The sequence below is a fragment of the Bombus pascuorum genome, chromosome 3, assembly GCF_905332965.1.
Source record: "Bombus pascuorum chromosome 3, iyBomPasc1.1, whole genome shotgun sequence".
NCBI lineage: Eukaryota > Metazoa > Arthropoda > Insecta > Hymenoptera > Apidae > Bombus > Bombus pascuorum.
Genome location: NC_083490.1, coordinates 6,224,344 through 6,247,458, shown reverse-complemented (window position 1 = coordinate 6,247,458; position 23,115 = coordinate 6,224,344). Strand labels below are relative to the sequence as shown.

Here is a 23,115-nt window from a genome sequence, read left to right as displayed (position 1 = left end):
CCTGATGTTTAAATCGCTAATTACACGGTATCTCGTGTTTTATTCGCTCGGGCACGGGCGTAAAGCGATGTTCTGAAAAAAAAGAAAAAAGAAGAAGATTGAAAAAGAGCCGGAAAAGAATGGTTCGAACGAAGGTATAAAAAAGAAATACAAACAACGCAGATATAATAAATGCAAGAAACCGCGACGCGCCACTCGTTCGCGTTTTCGAGAATTAATTTCGCGCGTATAAATAAGGTCGTAATAAGCGAGCAGTAATCCAGCGTTCCAATTAAAACGTTTCCATTTTCAAGTGTTGTGTTAAACGCTAACGAGCTGAAGGCCAAAGCGGAGGCTCTTCAATTATGCAAACCTCCACTGATAACGCATTCATCATTCTCCTAATCAGAGGTATTCTAAACTGGATCATCTGCCTCGCATTGTCGTCTCTCCTTATAATTACGAAAGCATTTTCTCTCGACGAAGAACTTCCGAGAAGATGCGTGTTACGGGTCTCCGTTATTCTTGGTACGAGCAATGGCAACGAGATTAATCGATGCCAGAATATGCTTTTTAACGAACCACAATGGCTGACAAAGCGAACGGTTTCCTAAGATGGATGAATCTGCGAGAAACAATTTCTACGCGAGCTTAATCCGATCTTCGCCAACGTCCACGTACCAGCACGCGCGCCGCTTCCCTTAAAAAATTCCACCGATAATTTGTTATCTCTTGTCGTTTTCTCGTGATACTTTCGATGCTCCTTTCTTTGGAAAGTCGAAGGGAAACGTGGAAAGGAGAAATTGGACATTGTTCTGCCGCGTAGCTTTTGAGATACTTCGCTAAACGTAAAAAAGAAAAAAAAACAAATTCAAAGTCAAAATAGTTAGGACGTCGCATACGCGTCAAAATTATCGCACGTACGTGCGCGTACTATCGTAACAGACGATTAGTCGTTATCATTAAGCTGCCGTGCGTGAAAATTTCAGCAACGCGTAATTCCACTTGGAATCGCGATGTTCTTCGCTACCGCCGGTTCACGACGATCTCTATAGCTGCACGTGAGAACGTTTCGGTTAAGTGGAGCCACGTAAATCACTGTCGTTGCTATTCTATACAATCCACTCACTCTCGTTCGCCATTGTTTCGAAATCTTCGTGCTATTTTAACCTAAATTTTGTCGATAAATTTTGCCACTTTTTTCCTTCCAATTTCACGATACGCAATGCGATTACCGCGATGAATACATAACGAACGAGCGATGTACGTGGACATCCTTGCGTCAACGGAACGATTCATCGAATTCCGGGGAATAGAATGGGTGGCGTTTTTCGCTCAGTCGGTAAAGATGCACGTATCGAACTAGCAAATTTCATTACTCGCTTTTTTCTCTTTTCTCTTTTTATTCGCCTTCTTTTCTCGGGAATATTTTCTTTTTTTTTTTTTCTTCTTCTTCTTTCGCTTTGTTTCGAGCGATGGAGGATAGCAATTTGCATGCCCTGCTATGTTCGGAATATTTTCGGGCGGCTCGAAATGCACGTTCGTGTCTGGAATTGTCTGTTCCGTGAAAATTTCTCATAATTTGTATTTCGAAGCGGCGCGACGACGATTCTATTGTGTCTTATATACATGTATATCTGGCTTGGGCAATTCAGGATGTGTAGCGGGTGCGTCTAGAGTAGGAAAACTTTAAGAAAGGCTTGGCGGTGACACGAAAAGAAGAAAGGAATTGCGAGGCAGATTCGTGGTTAAAGTAATTCGCGATAGCGTAATCTTGAAACGTAAATTTCAAAGTTGCCAAGAATACATCGGAATGACAAGTATCGCGACAGTGTCAACCGACGCACTCTCGCTCTTGTCTCTCGAGGAAGCCAGGCTCGCGAACAGTCACGCGGCAAAATGAGAAAAGTTATACCACTGTAATCGTGAATTTTCATTTTCGTCCGCAATAACGCAACGGGTTGTCCTCGAAATCGTTTGATTTTTCACATCCTCGTTCCCGTCTCTTTCGTTACGACGCGAAATTGCGCTCCCGGCGAACCTTTGATTTTCGTTGATGTATCTACAACGTACCGATGCTCGTTCGTACGCAAAGGTTTCGAGAACGTCGCGTTCGAATTAATTCCAGCGACGATGGTAATTATTTTACGCGATGGAAATCAAAGTACGGCGGATCTCCTATCGGAGCGTCGATTAACCTCTGCCACGATTCTCGAATTTTTATATTCCGATCTTACTTTTCTCACGTTGCTAGCAAATAGAATTACTATTTCTTTGTATTCCAATCGTAGTGTCTTAGCAAACCAAAAGAATTCGCAACGTTTCGAGACGTTTAAGAAAAAAAATTGAGACAGGAAATCGTTTTAGAACGTACAATTTGTATAATCAAATTTCATCGATTTTCTTCGCTGCCTAATATTTTTCGTTCGCAGAACAGGAGCTCACAGTCGGATAAGCGAATAGTACAAGTAGCACAAGCACAGTTAATCGCGCGTTAACTAGAAATCCATTTTTTTGAACGTACAATTTGTATAATCAAATTTCATCGATTTTCTTCGCTGCCTAATATTTTTCGTTCGCAGAGCAGAAGCTCACAATCGGATAAGCGAATAGTACAAGTAGCACAAGCACAGTTAATCGCGCGTTAACTAGAAATCCATTTTTTTGAACGTACAATTTGTATAATCAAAGTTCATCGATTTTCTTCGCTGCCTAATATTTTTCGTTCGCAGAGCAGGAGCTCACAGTCGGATAAGCGAATAGTACAAGTAGCACAAGCACAGTTAATCGCGCGTTAACTAGAAATCCATTTTTTTGAACGTACAATTTGTATAATCAAAGTTCATCGATTTTCTTCGCTGCCTAATATTTTTCGTTCGCAGAGCAGAAGCTCACAATCGGATAAGCGAATAGTACAAGTAGCACAAGCACAGTTAATCGCGCGTTAACTAGAAATCCATTTTTTTGAACGTACAATTTGTATAATCAAAGTTCATCGATTTTCTTCGCTGCCTAATATTTTTCGTTCACAGAGCAGAAGCTCACAATCGGATAAGCGAATAGTACAAGTAGCACAAGCACAGTTAATCGCGCGTTAACTAGAAATCCATTTTTTTGAACGTACAATTTGTATAATCAAAGTTCATCGATTTTCTTCGCTGCCTAATATTTTTCGTTCACAGAGCAGAAGCTCACAATCGGATAAGCGAATAGTACAAGTAGCACAAGCACAGTTAATCGCGCGTTAACTAGAAATCCATTTTTTTGAACGTACAATTTGTATAATCAAAGTTCATCGATTTTCTTCGCTGCCTAATATTTTTCGTTCGCAGAGCAGAAGCTCACAATCGGATAAGCGAATAGTACAAGTAGCACAAGCACAGTTAATCGCGCGTTAACTAGAAATCCATTTTTTTGAACGTACAATTTGTATAATCAAAGTTCATCGATTTTCTTCGCTGCCTAATATTTTTCGTTCACAGAGCAGAAGCTCACAATCGGATAAGCGAATAGTACAAGTAGCACAAGCACAGTTAATCGCGCGTTAACTAGAAATCCATTTTTTTGAACGTACAATTTGTATAATCAAAGTTCATCGATTTTCTTCGCTGCCTAATATTTTTCGTTCACAGAGCAGAAGCTCACAATCGGATAAGCGAATAGTACAAGTAGCACAAGCACAGTTAATCGCGCGTTAACTAGAAATCCATTTTTTTGAACGTACAATTTGTATAATCAAAGTTCATCGATTTTCTTCGCTGCCTAATATTTTTCGTTCGCAGAGCAGTAGCTCACAATCGGATAAGCGAATAGTACAAGTAGCACAAGCACAGTTAATCGCGCGTTAACTAGAAATCCATTTTTTTGAACGTACAATTTGCATAATCAAATTTCATCGATTTTCTTCGCTGCCTAATATTTTTCGTTCGCAGAGCAGAAGCTCACAATCGGATAAGCGAATAGTACAAGTAGCAAAAGCACAATTAATCGCGCGTTAACTAAAATTTTTAGTAAATGGAGTTTTATTGTACAATAAATTTCGTATAAATACGCTAAATATAAAATAAATAAAAAATAAATATAAAATAAGCTAAATATTGTTACTTGTAACGATGATTCGTCGTTGATCAACTCGATACGGATAGTAAATGTATCATAAGTAATATACGATGACTACGAAAGATATTTGTACGCATTTTTATGCATCTTCCAATGAAACATTATTTTATCCGAGTCTACGTTTCATTTCCATAGTATGGGATTTTTATAATCATACGAAAGTAGCGAATAATACAAAATTTATTACAATTAGGTCTAATTAACTAGTACACACAGTGAGAGTTAAAAATAAACACGCTTCTTGAAGGTACAGAAATTATTCAAATATCCTTATATATATTGTTGCATAAATTGAAACTTGATAAACAAATATAAACTATGTAGAAATACGAATAAAAATAGTAAAAAAAAAGCATAGGTAAGTCAATGTTATACTAACCTCGTTTTAAAATGTACGTGTATCTAACTCTCGTTGTGAATGCGATAATAAACGCAGTGGTATGTACTTACTTTTTGTAGATACAGATGTATGCAGATATTTATACGTAATTTTCGTGGTATTGTATTTTTGCAGAATCCTCAAGAATGTGAACAAATAAACGAACGCAAATGCCCAACAAGGCACGGCCTCGTCGAGAGTGGTCTCCCCAGTCCCCTATAGATGTATTGTGAGTATTTTGTAATAAAAAATAATAAGTTGAATATTAGATGAAAAGATAACAAATTGCACCGAGATGTTCCATCCGACGCGTAATTCCAATGTGTTTTGAATGAAACTGTTGGAGAATGTTTATCAGATTTCGACGAACAATAAAAGCACGTCGATGATAAATAAAAACAGTGATAATGGAACGGCTGTGAATATTTCCTCTTTGTTAATACTGTTTGTTAAAGTTCTCACGGTGTTATTCACAATTTTCTGATATTTTAATTCGACTCGCCGAAATCGCTCGAAACTGGAACATTAAACGTTTCAAAAATTAAATCGATTTCACGGCTGCTCCGAATAATCAAATTTTATAAACTCACGCATCATCTCGAATCTAGGCGCTTCGATTGCCGCATTATCCGTCACTGAATTTTAGTTCCACGTTTCGCGCAATATCAAAAATGCACAAATTTTTCCCCGTGTTAACGTATACATAAAAATAAAGTTTAAATACGTATTCGGCTAGCTGAATATACATAAAATATCGATTTCAACGTGGTTTATTTAAAAAAAAAAAATCGTGTGGAAATTGGAAAAAGACGATAGTTAGCCAAATGGGAAAATATTGATGTAGGATTTGAAACAGCAGTGTGCAGCTCGTGTATTATATTTTATATTTAAGTCTGAAAGACTTTCGAGGCACGGTTTATCCTTATCCAATCGAACTTGCAGATATCTTCCTTTCCCTTCTTTTTGTTTTTTTTTTTTTTTTTTTTTTTTTTTTTTTTTTTTTTCATAAATTAGAACACTGTGCGCATACGTAAAACGATAGAAGCTACTTTCGTCTATTATCTTCACAATCTAAAACGTACTAACAAATTGCGATTTCACGGTGCGTTGCAATGCCTGTTTTTACATTTTGCACGGGAGGCAACAAAAGACAAAGATGCCTCGATACGAGATATCGATCCTATGACAAGAACTACGCCGCGTTTTTGTATACGAGAGAATGTTGCAAAGTAAGAAAGGTATAGTTCGTAAGATGTTTTGGTAGTTTGCGCGCGAGTAACAAACGCTTCCTCGACGGTATCCGTGACAGGAAGATCGTTGCCTTCCGCGGAGTCTAATTGGTCCAATTCGTAAGATAAGGTCTTCAATTTGAACGCAACGGTCATGGCGAGGAGTCACGATAGTGCCGGATGTAATTAAAAAGGTGGAGACGTTGTAGCACGAGGTACGTTGTCCTAAAATTATACTCGTCATAACTGCGGCTATTTTCCCGTGAATAACAACGAAAATTGACGGGCTAACTGAAAAACTGCATATTCGCTTTTCGAACGGGTTTCTCGAGATTCTTTCAAGGGGTTGATCATCGGTCGTAATGAAAGGTACGCTCGCGTTGTATGAAAAAGGTAGTAGATGCAGGAAATATCAAAGCAGCGTAAAAGATATCGCGATGGAACGCAATATGATAAAAGTAATGCGAGAAGCGAAGAAAATTAAATAATCGCTAAATAATTATCATTCGTTAACAGGTTCATCGCCGTGACGATAACCGGTGACCGTCGCGTGAACGATGTTTTAAAGTTACTATTAGCTATAATACCTAATTATATACAAACTCTCAAGATTATTTAACAATAGCGTTAAAAAATAATTTCTGAATGGTAGGTACCGATTACGAATAATAACGAAGATACATCGACAGACAATGTTATAATTGTCAATGTTAAATATTTATTTATACAAAAATTTGGAAATAATTACATGGGCATATTGCCAATTGATGAATCGTATTAAAGCGTAGCAAAAGGTATAAGCAGTAAGTAAAGGTTGCTAATACAACCTGCACGAAATATGGTTACTTTTCTTGTGCGGTACTTTGCAAATTCACGACCTTCTTCGCATTATCTTGGTAGCGTTATTTGCATAGTCGTCTAGTTCATCGCGCGTTGCTATTTCCGCTTCGTATTTTGTGACGCCCTCGGAAGAAACGCTGATGTAGGAGACGCGAGCGGAGAATCCACGAAGATGCACTTGGCGGTGACTGTGTTAAATAATTATTTCACGAAACGTTTCGTCTATGCAAATAATTCACGTTTAACAACGCGTAAACGTAACGAGTTTCCTCTTGCGAATTATCGACTAAAGAGCAACCGCTCAGGTCAAACCGATCGATCGATATCGCGTACCTTGAATGAATTAACGCTCAAGGTGGAGGAGGTTTAATATATCGAGTGTTAAAGTAATCTAGCACTGTGTTGAACTTGTTGTATAAACGTAACGTGTGATGTGATGCACGGCGGTGGTAAGATCTTGTTGGGAGCGAAGTTTTCACCCGTACGGTACGATGTCTGTTGACGAACTGTCCTACGTTGTTGCTTCTCCCTACCAGCCGTTGGATTTCGTCTGTCCATCGTGCCCTTCCGGCTCGTCCTTTCCCGGGGTTTTTTACCTAATCTCGGAGTCATTAGGTTTACAGCTCAGGGAGGACATGTAATTCGGAATTTCCTAAAGAAGGTGTTGAGGTGGTCGTCATTTCTAAGAAAACTCTATATCTGATCTTTAGTTTTCTCAAGCACTGAAGCCATCGACAGCTCGTAGACAAAAGACTGCGTCGAAGGCAAACCATAAACGGTATACATGCAACGTTGGCTTCAGGGTTTTTCGATCATAGGGTAACGCTGCTAGCGTGCGGATCTGAACCAGCTCATGTTGTATTCCAAACTTTGTACTTATACTTTAATATTCAAAATATATATATATTTTTTCTACCTTACAATTTATCCACGCGTTCCTTTGTGTTCACATACATCCAGTAACCTTAACGGAAGAGAATGAGCCTGTCCGTGCCATAAACGGACGGCCACTCAAAATTCCGAACAACGTTCGACTCGTCGATTACGACGTAGTCGAATTTTTTCTCTCATACTTCTTCCTCTACAGTTTTATGATTCAACTTTGGTATATAGAAATTTCTGGTCACCGACAAGCGAGAATTTCACGCGCCATACAATTCAAGTTGATTTGATAACACGGAACGCGCGCGTAATAACGCGGTAAAAGTCAGTGGTAGCAGTCGTTTGGCGGCTGGTCGTCCGCGTGGAAGTTAACCGTCGAAATTGCGATTTGTCGCGATAATACGGTCGATGTGCTCCCAAAGAGAGGTGCCGCCGATGCGAGATAAATATTTGGCGTTGCGCCGAAAATCGTCTGCCTCTGTCTCTGTCTCTCTGCCGGTCCTCGGTTCCTCCATTTCGCTCTTTCGCGCTCCCACGACTTTGGTCGCCCAGAATCAACCGATCGAAACCAAAGGGTAGAACGGGCCTGTGGTTTTTCGACGCCGCTTGTTTCCCTCCAATTGCCTTCCAACTGGCCGATAACGTCCCTTCCGCCCCTTGGAAACGATCGGCGAGTTTAGATTTCTCGTGATGTAACGCGTCGCGTTTGCAAAGTTGGCGCGCACCCGCTATAGCGAATGCTAATTTCGTTGAAGCGTGTCAACAATAAAATCGAATTTCTGAACTCAGAGTCTGCACAACGCAGTGACAACGATACGACCTATGGAGAAAAAGGATCTGAAGAAATATCGGACAGTTTCTTGTCCAGAAATCTGACTTTACGAATTCGATTTCACTGACTGGAAGACGCAAAGGATTGAGCGAAGATCAAAAGCGTTAGAGCGTATACTGTGACAACGATACGACCTATATCGAGCAAGTGTCTGCAGAGACATCGGACAGTTTCATGGCCAGAAATCCAACGCTGTTGGTCTTCGTTCGATTCTTCGAGACGTTTAAACAAAGTCGATCGCGTAGGATGTCGTAGGCGCTGACTGTACCGACGAATAGCTACGGAGAATCGTACGAAAAGTCGTGGGTTCTACGCGATCTCGTTTAATTCGACCAAACTGAGTCACAGGAAGCTAATTCCCGATAGCGTTTACGCACAGCACGTAAATTCTTTTGTATCTTTTCTATTCCTTTGATTCGCTGGTTTAGAGTGACGTCAACGTGTCAGATTATTAACGACTACTTATGCTAATTAGATATTTTGAAACATAGTTGACTTCATCATTTAAATAAGGTTTCCGAGATGTATATCGTTGGTGAACGAGATTACCGCGATTGAATCTTTTTGACCACCGAGAGCTTCTTTTAGATCTGCTGGTATCTTGCATTCGTTTCTTGCGAGATTTAAAGCGGCGCGCTCCCAAAGGAGATCTCATTGATCGCGATATCCGCGTCACGTCGGTTACACTTGTTTGGCTTTTTCTTTTGTAGCTTGTAGATACGCTTGTTCTCCGTTGAACGCGATAGTCGTAGATGAATTTCAATTCTCCAGCCTCGTTAAAGCGAATGCATAGGAGAGCAATGTCGTGGGAGGGACATCGATACATAAAAATAACGTAACGTCGATTTATCTCAGTTGGAACGAGGGAGCACGGATATCTCGCAGTGTAGCTTGCGTTCCGTCTTAAAAAATGAAAGATCGCTTAGAAAGGAAATCCTTGTTTTAGGATATCTTAGAGAGGCGGCGTACAAAGCTTTTCCTTATAAAATAGAAGACAAAGAGGAAAGGGAATCTGGTTGAAAGGCGGAGGGTAGAACGTATCGCAAAGAAACAGATACAATGTCGGCGCAGGACATATCTTCCACGGTCCCAAAAGTGGATTCTTGTTCTCGCGCGTTTCATAGGAAATCGATGATGTAGGACGACGGTCGAGACGTCGAGCGCTTTTCTCGTTCGCCTGAAAGCCATTCGATTTCAAACGTTCGTTAGTTATTCTAAGCTTAAGGACCAGCGGCTAAAAGTTTCGCCGCCTTTAAATTCCGATTTATTCGAGTTGTAGCGCGAGATCGAAAGTTCGCTCGTTCCTCTCGGCGTCTCCTCCTCTCCCGAGACTTCATTAAACGTCTTTATTTAGAAACTGAGCGCCCCTTGAGCTGCGTTGCAGATTCTTCTCCCTTCGTCTTCCTTCTCATTCGTTCCTCTTCCATTGACATTAAAACGCGCTAGGAATGCGTTAATTTCCTCTTCGTCCGCCGCGATATCGTTAGCTTTTACTCGAGTAAATGAAATGGCTGCTGCCGTTTTACGACCATACGATAAGGTAGAAACAAGAGGAGCGGTATTGATTTTTGTATCTCGTCGTGCTGTTAGTAATTAGTTTGTTTTCGTATTTAATCGTTACTCGCTGAAAGTAATTAAATTTGGCTCGCGTGGTTGTAGCGATCGAGCGAATTCGAGTCGGCGTGTTCGCGTCGAGGAGACAAGGATCGAACAGCTGAGAGAGGACGATTAGATAGTAGGAAGAACGAGCCGTGACCGAACAAACTTACGTTGCGATCGTAACTAAATAATTTAGATTTTTAGTCTCCGCCACGATCTTGGGATTTCGATCGCGTGAATTGACAGGATAGTTTCAGATCTGTCGCGAAGAAGCGAGCTGGAACATTCGCGAAATCTCGGGAGGAAACATCAACGCGTTATTAAAAACACGATTGGAACCCGAGGAACCATAAATACAACGACGGATAAAAGAAAATGCGAATAAAATAAGAGATACGAAAGGATATTTCATTTGTATGGAATTTTACGAACTGAATTTTTATGCGATAAGAACGATGAATAATTATAATATATATACCACACACAGTGGAGATGATTTTTGCCAATACTGTAAAAAGCTTTTCAGTTAATTAATTTTTAGTTCGCTTAATATTCATAGCGTATGAATTTTAAATTTCCTCTTTTCCGCCAGCGCGTGTAAATTTCAAAATACTTTTATCGCAAGAACAGAAGCAACGTCTATGTTAAAAGCACATCGGAAATTTCGTTATATCCGCGGTGGTTTGGTAAAGTTAGAGTCGTCGAGCCTCCAACATCAAGCCTTCTTCGTCTACGCTTCAAAGACAGCGCGGTATTCAACAAAACTGGTAACTACGAAAGTGTAACAAGCAAGAGAGAAATTGCACTATCGCTTGTTTAATTTTTCATTCGGCTAAGGTACTACAGAACAAAGTGTGCTGGTCGCGAGGAAGTTTATTCTGCTACCTTTTTCCACGACCGGTGTGGATCGTATTTCTTCGATGTAAAATTTAACTTTATCGTTTAAGGGTATTTCGTTTGTCGTCGCTTGGTTCGCAAAGGAAGAAACACGAAAGATGGAACACGTTGAACCGCCGGTAGCTCGAAACGTTTGATCCGTGGCGTATTTAATTATGAAGTATCACGGTCGAAAGATTCGTTCGATGTTACGATAGAAAGCTGAAGGAACGAATTGTTTTTCACACGATTATCCTTATCGGATACGGTGGACCCAACGTGGTGTATCGTGGCTCGTTCTTGGCAGCCTCGGGCAAAAGCAACGTACGAGTTGATTTATCGATTGCAGCGAAAGCAACGGTACTAACATTTCTCGAGTTCCAACATAGCGGAACGTTCTCTTGTAAATGCGTTTCGTTAAGTTTCTCGATCACGTATACGAAAGTTCAGCGTGTCATGAGGTTCCGGCCTTCTCCCTTCCGGCTTTCCACGTCAAGATGTCCACGCGCGTTTCTTCTTAGCTGCTCGAAAGTTTCATCGTCTTATCTTTGTTACTTCTCTTATCCTTTCGAACGAGTTATTCGAAGTTAACATTTTCTAAATTCCTTTTCGAACGAAACTTAAGATTAAAAGTGAAACGTAAATTATAGAATATTAAAATTTATCTCAAGTTTCGTTCCAACTTACAAAGTTCCCTAAATCGGCCGTACCGCGAATTCTGTCGGTGTTAAAAGGCTGAAAATTCACCATCTCGTCGGCGTTCCTGCATTCGGAAGCCACGCGCTAGTTTGAACGCTATTTAAAAAAGACAGTAACGCGAGATACGTACGCGAATTTAGATACGAAGATGATTTTAATTAATCTCACTTAACAGGCGTTTGTATCACGGCAGCTGATGTCAGCGTTTCCGACCAGATTATTCTTATCTGGTGTACACTTTGTTTTCCGCGAAGGATCCGTTCGTTCCGCGAGACTGCATGCGGGCTTCCCTGCTTGATTTATAGCTTCAAGCAGTTACCGATAAAACTTGGCCGCGTTCGAGATATAATTCGCAAACGCACCACGATTAATTCCATCGCCTCGTCGATCGCCAAGGGAAGATCTCCTTGCCCTTTGTTGCCGTGAAACAGATCATTACGTTAATTACTACGGATCTTTAATCCTTCATCCGTCAGCCTGCAGGACTTTTGTCGAATCCGTTTCACGAACTGGAGGCGATGCTGGGACGAACGAACGGTAGTAGCAATCGGATAAAAGGAGGAGGAGATCCGTTAAAATTGTTCGCACTGTAAGTTAGAATTCACTCTGCCATTTCGACGGCGAAGTAAATCGACCGTTATATTCATGCCAGACAATTTTTATGGAATTTATAAAAATACAAAAAAAAATGCACGTATGTATTTATGGCTCTTCGGATTTCGATCGCGTTCCCGATAGTGCGTTGCGCTTTGTTTCCACGTTTCGCGAGTTTCAGGTCTGCCCCGAATAATTGAACCGGAATGTTCACGAAACGTGGAGCGCGATTTGCTATGAAAATCCCGTTTATAGCCGTGCTGCCACGGTGGCAACATTCGAAATTCGTGTTCTCAAACTGATGATGGATTTTCGTTGCTTCAGCTACCTGGTAACGCTGGCAGAAAAATATGGTAACTCGCAAAGGGTTGGAAAGATTCGAAAAATTAAGAAGGGAAATACCCTCGGTTTAATTGAAAACCACGCGTACAATGTACAATGAATTAACAAAACGCCCAAAGAAAGATACCGCGACCGAACGTTCGTAAACGCGAATAGTTCAATTTGCCTGTAAAAGGTCTCCGGTCTGCTCTCCGTTCGACGACCCATTTTTCATTTCACCGGATCTCCTCGCGTAGCTCTGACCCTATACAGCGCGTTACGATTCCGAAATTCTGCGAAAAAGCGAGTGCACCGCGAATTCAACGTTCCGATACCAACTCCATCAGCGGTTACTTCGGGGCACACAGTGCGCACGGTTGTACAGGCCTTTATTCAGCCGTGGCCGACAACGTAATGAATTCGAAGTTACGCAACTCGAGAACAGTGGAACGCTCTGGCGTTCGCCTCGGTTGCGCTTATTCTATCGTGTTTCAATTACGCTGCCGCTGGTAAATACACTGGAACGGGCCAGGGAGAGATCCGCGCCGTGTTTTCCGCTTTGAACGCAGATGGAAATCCCGACGCGACGTCGTGCGATTAAGTGCAACGCGTGCGAGACGACCGCTTATCAGTATGCGCGTAATGATCGGTAAGTACACCGGCGTTAATAATTCCTGCCGCGTGGAAAGAATAAATTACGAGCTACACGTGCGTGTTTTTAACGACGCGGGTTGCGTGCCACCAAATTGAAAGAGACATGCTTTAATCCGGTAATGCTCGTAGTCGTTCTAATGAGGTAGAATGGAGGGGGAAAGAGATAGGAAAGTTGATTCTGCGTGGAAAAATATTCTGCGCGAACGAAGAAATTTTACAACGGCTACAAAGAGTATTTGCACGTAACCTTATTTCACCGACGAAGCGTATTTTCATCAATAAAACGTATCGTACGTTTTATTTTCGTAGTATGAAATGTTGATCGTTAGGTAGAATGTGAATTATATTTATAATAATATAATAGTCAGGTGAATTTGACATATTTTATCTTCTGACCAATAGATTGAAATACACTATACCGTAACGTTTAATCTTTACGCATTTTTACGCTTTTTCCTACAAAGTCATCCGCATCGTCGAAAGTTTGTTGGTCTATGACATTTATCTTGTCTTAATCATTTAAAAAAGTTTGGTAATCACCGATGACCGTCGACTATCACGGTGATAATTACTTGGTATTTAACTACTACGATAAACATAATGGTGTGCGAAAGAAATAATATCTTTTATAGCCACTGTATACATTTCGACAGAAGAGGTGATTTAAATAGCGCTTTTACTTTGGAATCTATCGCCTAACCTTCTTTGGAAGATTTTTAAGATGTAACACTTCGATGTACATATTTGTATTAGGTTGTCCGAAAAGTATCTTTCTTTTACAGTCTTTTACAACGATGCATCTTTATTCAAACATGAAACCTAATCCGTCGAACGTTGTGATCCTTCTTTTGATAGAACAAAACGGATCATACGTAGTTCGATAAAATAATATAAAACGGAAAATGCTGTGCATCCGTTACTTCCTTATAAGGCGAAAGAAACTTTTCGGACGACCTGATATATCCAAAACATGACGTTTGCTTTATTACATAGAATTGAAATAAACCGAAGAAAATTAATATTCGTTGGAAATCATATATTGAAAGTAAAAGTTTTTAAAAGTTCAAGCAGCTCGCGTTTAGAACCCAGACTACGTTTGGATCACTTCCTGCGACAATGATTCGATCAATAACGATGATAACGTGTGTCATCAGGTGGATGTCCCGCTCTGCCATGAGGCCGGCCGAGGGCGACACATCGGACTGCATCCTGGTGGTTGGCATATCCAGACCGAAAATGGCCGCTGCCTTCCTCACCGTTGTCCTACTTTCCCTCTTTCTGACCTTCCACATTCTGTACGATAGCGCGGTATACAGTCTTCACGCAGCCTCCGCCGTCGAGGGTCGTACCGTCGAACTCGTCTCCCAAGTCCGCGCCACACCGCCTTTGCTCTTCTCCAACAAGGTGCACTTCCCACGCACCAGCCGTCATCTACCTCAGGCGATCATCATCGGCGTACGAAAATGTGGCACCAGGGCGCTCCTCGAGATGCTCTTCCTTCACCCGCAAATCCAGAAAGCCGCTGGCGAGGTACATTTCTTCGACCGCGACGATAATTACGGAAAAGGCCTCGAGTGGTATCGACGCAAGATGCCTTATTCCTTCAGGGGCCAAATCACCATCGAGAAAAGTCCCAGCTATTTCGTCACGCCAGAGGTGGGTGCGAACTCGGCCAAACACCGTCAATTTTTATACATTCTAGTGCTTTTTCGTGTACGTGGCTGAAAGAAACGGAACCCAAATAGGGATTTATCTTATCTGCTAAATATCGTAATGAATATTCCGAATATTTTGTATATTTCTGCGTATCCTACGTCTCGTACTTGTCGAATTTCTCGTATTGTATTGGGTTGGCAACTAAGTGATCGCGGATTTTGTCATTACCACTTAGTAACAAAATTCGCAATCGCTTAGTTGCCATTCCAATAAACCCGCAGTCCGATCGTACGACGCATGATTCCGAATCGTACGGTTCGTCTCGCGTCAACCATTTGCGGTCGATGTGTTTCTGCGATGACGATTACCAATTGGAAGAAGCAATAAATATTTATAGCTTGAGAAGGAATTTTAAATCGTTACAACGACGTTCGACTTTGAAAAGAAACTTTAAACGCCGTCACTGTGGCAACGTTCGACCGCAAAAGGCTATTAATTTGGACACGGCGTTATCTCTGCGCTTGTTGCTTTGCTTTGCTCTGCTTTGCGTATTTGGACGATTTAAATATCGCGTTGCTTGCTCTACGAGAATACCAACCATTCGTCGTAGCTTAAAGATAGGTAAACAATTTCTTCCTAATGATAACGTTTAATTAATGTCGATAGCTTTTTCGCCAGCTCAAAAGACACGCTATAATAGGGTAGTCGGTAAGTTTGTAAATGGAAAGTTTCGTATTGGGTCGCTTCACGGTTCGTTCGGCCGATTCAGTCACCCGAAATTAATTTGGCGAGCAACGTTCGCGATAGAATCGTACGATGCCAAGGTTAACTCGTTCCTTACAAGCTCGAAGAGGAAATAAATCCACGCGATTCGATTCGCCAACGTTACACGATGCTGTTGCTTGATACCGTAATTTAAGTCCACCATATTTCCTTCGCAAACTATACGTTCAAATTGAACGTTCCAAGGCGAGAAGCGAAACGTACAGGACGTTCCTACCGAGGAAAAGGAAGAAATAAGGAAACGTGTTAGAACTTTTTCATCTTCTTTTGCAGGAAACGATGTTCTCGATAAATAAAAATTAAATATCTCCAAACTAATTAGGATAAGATAATTTTTACACGAGATAGAAATATTGAATAAAGTAAGAGGAATTCTATTAGAACAATTGGCTGGTGCGATAACGCGGATCCAATTTTCAAAAATTAGACTAAAGCCAGTTTTTATGAAGTAATTTCTGTTGGAACAAGCATTTTCTAAAATGCCTAATAAAAACGTTATACTGGATATAATCGCAGTTAATGTCACGGTCTACGAACACATTTTTGCTTTTAGCGTTACTGCTAAATAACATGCAACTCGCATTCGTGTATAGTTTCCAAACGTAAACAGCGTGGCACCACGAAATTCTGGATATCACGATGAATATCATTACACGAAATGCGCTTGACACTATGCGTGGATGCGTTGTTGGTCGTAATCAACCGTAATATTATCATACGTGATTATCCTTTCGATAAAATGCATTTTATATATAATTCAATTGAACGAATTCAACGAAACGAGGTGCAAATTGTAGAATCGAAAAGACGATTTTCATCTGATGATGGCTTTCAAAAGCCATACTACTGATCAACTTCACGTTTTAATAATTTCTCAATTTCGTTAAATAAGTGCGCGATTAATATTCTAAAGGAACAAATGATGTTTGCTTTCGTAAGTTCGTTCGCCGCAAAAAGACACTAAAAAATTCCAAGGTGAATTTAAAAAACTTCTCTTTATTTCTCGAGTTACAAAGTTGATCGACGTGGCTTCTGACCGGTACGTTTGATAATCCTAAATCGACAATTTTAAAGCAGTCCCTGTACCCTTGCAAGTGTTAAATTCGTGTATCATACGACCTACAAACGCAAATTATTATACACACCTACGTATCAAGGCAATTACACGTAATCGTTACGACGACGATCGCTGTTCTAAAACCTGCGATACTATGTCTGCTATAAACTCCGATATATCAAACTTAGGTAAACGATAATACACGAAACACGCGTGTGATAACTTTCTCAAAAATTTCGCAAGGCAATTGTTGCTCCGAAGCGTCGCATGATCTTCTCATTTTCTCGCGCTTAACGATAATTCCTCACGTCGCCGATTTCTCGTCGCAGGTACCTGAAAGAATCCGCGCGATGAACGCGAGCGTGAAGCTGCTGCTGATAGTGCGAGAACCAGTGACCAGAGCGATATCCGACTACACTCAGCTGCGGACGCACGCCGCGACCGCCTCGACCCTGACGAATGGAACACCACGAAGCATCCAGCAACAGCAGGCGGCGCGTAGCTTCGAGGAACTGGTGATACGACCGGACGGTAGCATCAACGAGTCGTACAGGCCAGTAGCGATTTCCCTGTACCACACGTACATGCATAGGTGGCTGGAGGTGTTCTCCAGGGAGCAGATCCTTATAGTGAACGGTGACCAATTGATCGAGGACCCGGTGCCTCAGTTGCGCAGGATCGAGAATTTCCTCGGATTGGAGCCACGGATCGGCAGGCACAATTTCTACTTCAACCACACGAAAGGCTTCTACTGTCTGCGCAATGAGACGTCGGAGAAATGTCTGAAGGAGAGCAAAGGCAGACGACATCCACGCGTTAGTCCCGTGGTGGTCACCAAGCTAAGGAAGTTCTTCAACGAACACAATCAACGATTCTACGAGCTCGTAGGGGAAGATCTCGGCTGGCCTGAGGAATAGCCGTCGTAGAGAAGCGGTTCGATCGCTGTGTCATAGATGCGGGTAGCCACGCGAGAAAGTCCAAAATTCGCGAAGAAGCTGCTTTATTTTTTCTAAACGTTAAAGTATGGCGCAGCTGGTACTGACGCGGTACAATTCTTCTTTTTTTTTCTTCTAGTTCGCGTCGATCGAATTTTAAGAATGGATATCACGAAGATCCCTCGATATGGAACGAAATCTGGACGCGGAACGACTGTCCGCAAGCGGAATGAAGGAGCGGATCAGCTACAGAGAATAGGTTCGTTCCGCGGGAACTCGGCTGGTCCGAGAGAACTTCTTAACAAAGCGAACGCGAGCGAGGTTTCTGCGCTTGACGCGGTTAAAGGAATCTTGTAATTGCTACGGAGTACCTCGAAAATCTTGATCCACGGGGATTACGCGAGGAAGTTGGTCGAAATTAGCGGAAACATCGTCCAGGGAACCGAGGGCAAATTAAGCAACGCCGGCCCTGTGAAAGAAGACAACATCGCGGAATTGAACGGCGAATCAAGCGAACATTTCGTGCCACAAAGGACGAAGGCATCTTCGTGATTCGAATTCATTAATAGGAATATTCGAGCTTTTGAAGACTAATTAGGATCGCCTTTGGTTCGAGAAATTACGCAACAAAGTTACCTGCAAGTGCATCGTTGTCGTCTGATATTACTTCGTTGGATATTTGAAAATTCTTCGGGAGCAGCAGTTTCGCCTGGCGCTTCTCGTCGCGGGAAGAATCGAGGCTGATCAGGATAAGTACCTTTTATATTTTATGATTAGCCGTAACATCGAAAACGGGTAACGCGTCGATGGTTAAATATAATTCAACGATTTAGGAACTGTCGATGTGCTCGAATTCCAAAGATCGGTAATCGTAGAAAAACCGAATAGAAATTTTTCATTTCAAAAATTCTAATTACTCCGGAATATTATTAAAAGAAAAAGGTACCTACGAAACGCGTTTCTCGTTCGTCAAAGATTTAATACTCGATTATCGTCTTGTTAACAGCGCGAGGTATAATAAAACGAGTTCCTTTGGCAGGGAAGAAAGGAGAGAGTGCGATTCGTTTTCTGAAAAAAGTGCAACATTTCTGTTGCCGTCTCTTCGAAGAGGAGGCCGGAGCACGCGAACTCGAGTGAACATCGAAGAGCCCGTGGCAATGAGTCAAGCCATTAAATCGAGTGCATGCAATTTAATGGATATATGCTCCGGCCAGGACTCTTCATTATTATCGGAGATCCTGAGCCCCTCTCGTGTTCGCGTTTCAGCCGTTCGTCCTTGCGTGCTAATTGCTTCGAGTTGTCGCTTCGTAGCGCCGACGAGACCGATTTCTGCATCTCGATCGATGCTCCGTCGTAAAACAAGTTTCATTCTCGTACAGTGTTGCGGTTAACGCGTCGTTGATACAATAGAAATATCGATTAGGAAAATACGAAAATACAAGCAAATTACGAACAGCTTTCGGATCACAAAGTAGATATAAAAAATCGAGTCTATCTCAGGGAATCAGCTAATTATTCGAACTGCGTCGTATGTTCCCGACAATAGCCACCACTCACCGAAGACAGAAATATCCGTAATTTCTATCGAACAAGATAAAAGGATTCGTTCAGCGAGAAATACCTACGATCGTTCAACGATACTTAACGCACACACAGTTTAATTCACCAACGATAAACGAACATGCAACGCAGTCTGAAACTTCATATTTATTTCCATGATATAAAATATCCGAACTCTTCGCGCTACACCGTGCGAATTTGCTTAACGCGTCTATCGACAAATTATATTTATTACGAAACAATTTATTATAAAAGAAATATAAACGAGATACAAAACGTAGTTATAGGAGCGCGTAACTTGGAAATATGGAACGTTAGAGACATTTAAAAGAAGCTTGTAGAAAAATGACTCGCGCCAAGTCAGTTTAACGATGCGTGATCCGATAGGCATCCGATTAACTCGACGGCCGAAGATGATCGGCAGGCGTGGAATTGATTAAACGTTCGTCGTGGAAAGGGTAACGAGATGATCGAGGCGGACGAAGAAAATTAGCCAGGCAGCGCGTGCGAAATCGATCGGGCAACGTCTGGCCGTGTGAAAGCTGGGCAAATCGTCGGCAGAAATATCAGGGGTTGAATAGCGTGGAACATCGGGCAACGATCCTCGATATCAGTCACGGCCACGTGTATCCCAGAGGAGCGGCCTATCGCAACCGAAACGTGGAAGAGTAGACTCCGGATGGGTCGTTACTCAGAGGGGCTGGATATCTGTCCGTCGATTCTCGGTGGCGAACGAACGAATTCGAGCACATTGTACCTGGTGGCGCGGCTCTGCTCGACTCAGCTCGGCTTGGCGCGCCCGTCTATTTGGGTCGATCGATCTCCGGTAAGAGAGCAGAATGATCCATCGATGCTGTTACCCGTTCCTCCGCGTGGCTGCGCGCAAGACCGCACGTCTTGTTCCATCGTACATTCACCTGCATACACTCGCACACATATGTATCGTACACGTACACGTACAGGAAAAGGGAACTCACGCGCGCGTACACACACACACACATACGTACGTAGGTACGTGTTTACGTGTATAGGTAACTAGAGACAACGGAGACGGACAGACGAACGGGACGGACAGACACTGTTCACAGGAAGTAACGCCGGCCAAAATAAAGTAGAGGCGAGAGTCCGATGGAACGATCGGTTTCAGGAGGATGAGCTTCCTGAAGCTTCAGCGACTCGTTTCGCGGGCCCCGTCGCCATGGATCACATTGGTCCGTGAGTTTACATATCATATAGGGTTAACTAGTTGATATTACAGAAGATTTAATATTTTTATAATCCACATTGGAAGTTGTTATATCGAGTCGTTAAGCTTATTGTGTACAGGAGGAGAGCCACCCGTCTGCATAGGAACAATGGGATTTTAGAGAAGAAAGAGAGCTCTCTGTGATCTTGGGTTTCGTCGCTCCGTCTAATCTGTTAATCGATCGCGTTCGTTTCATATATCGCGAGGGAGAATATCGTAATTTTCTTTCGCCGCACGTGGTGCACGACTCGCCGAATGAATTAGGGGGATGAAAGGAGGATCGTTTGGCGAGCAACGCCGAGCCGTTCTGCTTCGGCAGCCAGAAAGGCTTCAACAGGAGGAGGAGTTGGTTAAAGCTGTAATTTTTTATACGTGTTACTATTATACCGTGAAATGTTGGCGAATTTCATTCGTACCGCGATGCAACCATATCATTTTTATTACTATTTGACGTAGTAAGATACATTACGTCGGAATAAACAAAAGTTAAACATATCATTAGAATTAAGAAATAATTGGTAATTACTAATCGTCGATGTTCGAATTGGATATTGATTGCGATGTTTAAATCGGTTATTTAAGAAGTTTCTATAAGAAGGAGTAAATAGAATATTCTTAAAATCGTAAATCGAAGTTGTCTGTGAGGAATTATTATTGAGGAATTCAATACCAGCGATTCTTGATCATTGTCGTCGTAAGATGGAACGAAATAAAGTTTCGAACAATTCAAAATTGACACGTACTTGCGAAGCAAGCTTTCACGTTCACTCGTATCACATTTTATTAATTGCATAAGTTAAAGGGTAGTTAATTTGACTAAAAGCTCGAAGCTCGATATGAAATCACAGAGAGAATTAAAATTTGCAAATTGATCGACATTTTCGTTGCTTCTACTTTTTCGAGTACCTACTCTTTACTTTAATACATGCACACATATATTTGATTCGTATAAAAACTAGGACGTAAGCGCGAAACGAATACATATCAGAAAATTGTGATAAGGAGACGTATATATAAATTTTTATAAGGTATATGTTTAGGCGATTTATTAAAATAATGGTGGAATTAAAAGATGGAAAAAATTATCGTTAATTGAAGAAAGAATAGCGTGACAAATTTTCATATCCTGTATTTTTCGAAAAGACACGACAAATTTAGTATATTTTGAACGTTCACCGAATTAAATAATAGTCGTTAAATCACTTTGATTTGTAGATACGAAACGATATTATTCTATAAACAATGATTCAAATATTGATACTTTTTAGTATATTTGTAACGTTCACTGAATTAAATAGTAAACGTTAAATCATTTTGATTTATGGATACCGAAATATATTACCCGGTGAACAATGATTCAAATATTGATACTCGAATTTAATAACGCGATATATACGCTTTACACTTAGACTGGCTGTTTTATTCCCCTCATTATACAATGGTACCAAAAATCTCTCCATATTGTTTATCCGATCTTTTGTACGCTTCCTTGCGCGTAGAATATTAAACCAAAATTAAAAGATCCAAAAGAGACGATCCTAAATTTTGTTTAAAATATGCAGAAGATATGAAAAGAAGTGAGTTTTTCATCTTAAGCCATATAATTGTGAAGAATTTTTCAGGGCTTAACAAATAAAAGAGAATTCATCCTGGGAGTTTACCTCTTGCGAATCCTTATTTTAAAATTTAAATACGATCGATCCAACGATCGATCCGAGTCATCGTATCGTTAGTACGTGACGTCATGGAAGAAAAATCCTGAAGGAATCTAAGGAGTGCGTGTCACGGTTGACCTAAAATCGACCTAAAGCTAAACGAAATCCTACAGATAGCCTGTTGATGTTCGTATTCGTCGTAATAAAGCTTGTATCGCACACCCTATGTAAACCTATTCCAATATCCAAGGTTCCAGATTGAAGCAAGGATATCAACAGCGGAGAAAAAGAGAAAAGGGAGCAAAGAAATAGGAAGGGGTTCCTATATATCACGTGAAGATAAAAGTTCGCGATAAAATTGACCATTTGTTTCTGAAGAAAAAAGAAGAGAGAACCCGGCGCGAAGATTCCATCGATCGCTCCTGGGGACCCGTGACGCCTCGATGAACGAACCTGGAATGCGTATAATAGTCAGAGAAAATTGCTCGGAAATCTTTCAATACGTTCTCTTCCGTGCTACGTCGTCCACTGGCCATTTGTACCGAATTCGCGACAAAAATAGAGATCCCGTTATACTTCGAATTGGATTTTTCGACAGTGAGAAACAAGATTTTTCTGAACGCAGTGCAATTTTATAAATTGGAGATTTATAACCCTTGACAAAAAGTACTTATATACGACTAGCCTTTTTGGGTCATCCTGTGTATATGTAGTTTTATTAAAAAAAAAAAAAACAACTGGTAGTATTTATAGTGGAAGTAATCGTTTTGTTCGATCAGAAACGTATCGTGCAAACGTATTTCGATATAAATTTTGCCCTTTTTTTTTTGCCTTTGCAAAGTATGTCATATACCGAAAAATTTGCAGGAAATTTGCAATTTAAATCGAAAACACTTTTCACGGTGTCGTTCATTAAATCGCGTATCTTTTTCGGGCCGGTGCACCGCGGTATCGCGAAATTACACGGAGAAACGAAAACTCGTTTCCATTGAGTGAGCGAGCAAGGAAAGTTAACTGGGAAACCTTGGAAAATCCACCGTTCGTCTCCGTTTCCAACGAACGCCGTAAAAGTCCCGTTATAAGAAGCTGCTAGTAAAAAAATGTCCGCTAACAAAAATATACGAGATCGTTTCAAAAGATAGCTTGTTAAGAAATAAATTGATCTATTCGCGTATAGATATCCGCTGTTTTCATAGATAGATATCCGCTTTTCTTTCGTT

The 23,115-nt window shown here is 41.2% G+C and overlaps 1 protein-coding gene across 4 annotated transcripts in view; it reads left to right on the top strand.

The window, feature by feature from the left end:
• Positions 1 to 22,588, top strand: part of LOC132905142 (heparan sulfate glucosamine 3-O-sulfotransferase 5) — a 149,667-nt gene extending 127,079 nt beyond the window's left edge. For 2 of the 4 annotated variants that reach the window (XM_060956148.1, XM_060956149.1), the window contains 3 exons: positions 4,613 to 4,706; positions 14,158 to 14,659; positions 16,829 to 22,588. In XM_060956148.1, coding sequence (XP_060812131.1) covers positions 4,648 to 4,706; positions 14,158 to 14,659; positions 16,829 to 17,416 — 1,149 coding nt within the window. In that variant the 5' untranslated portion in view covers positions 4,613 to 4,647 and the 3' untranslated portion in view covers positions 17,417 to 22,588. Of the gene's footprint in view, positions 1 to 4,612; positions 4,707 to 11,367; positions 12,024 to 14,157; positions 14,660 to 16,828 lie in introns of those variants that run through there. The other 2 variants (XR_009657745.1, XM_060956147.1) reach the window with 2 other exon arrangements.
• The last annotated feature ends 527 nt before the right edge of the window (positions 22,589 to 23,115 follow it).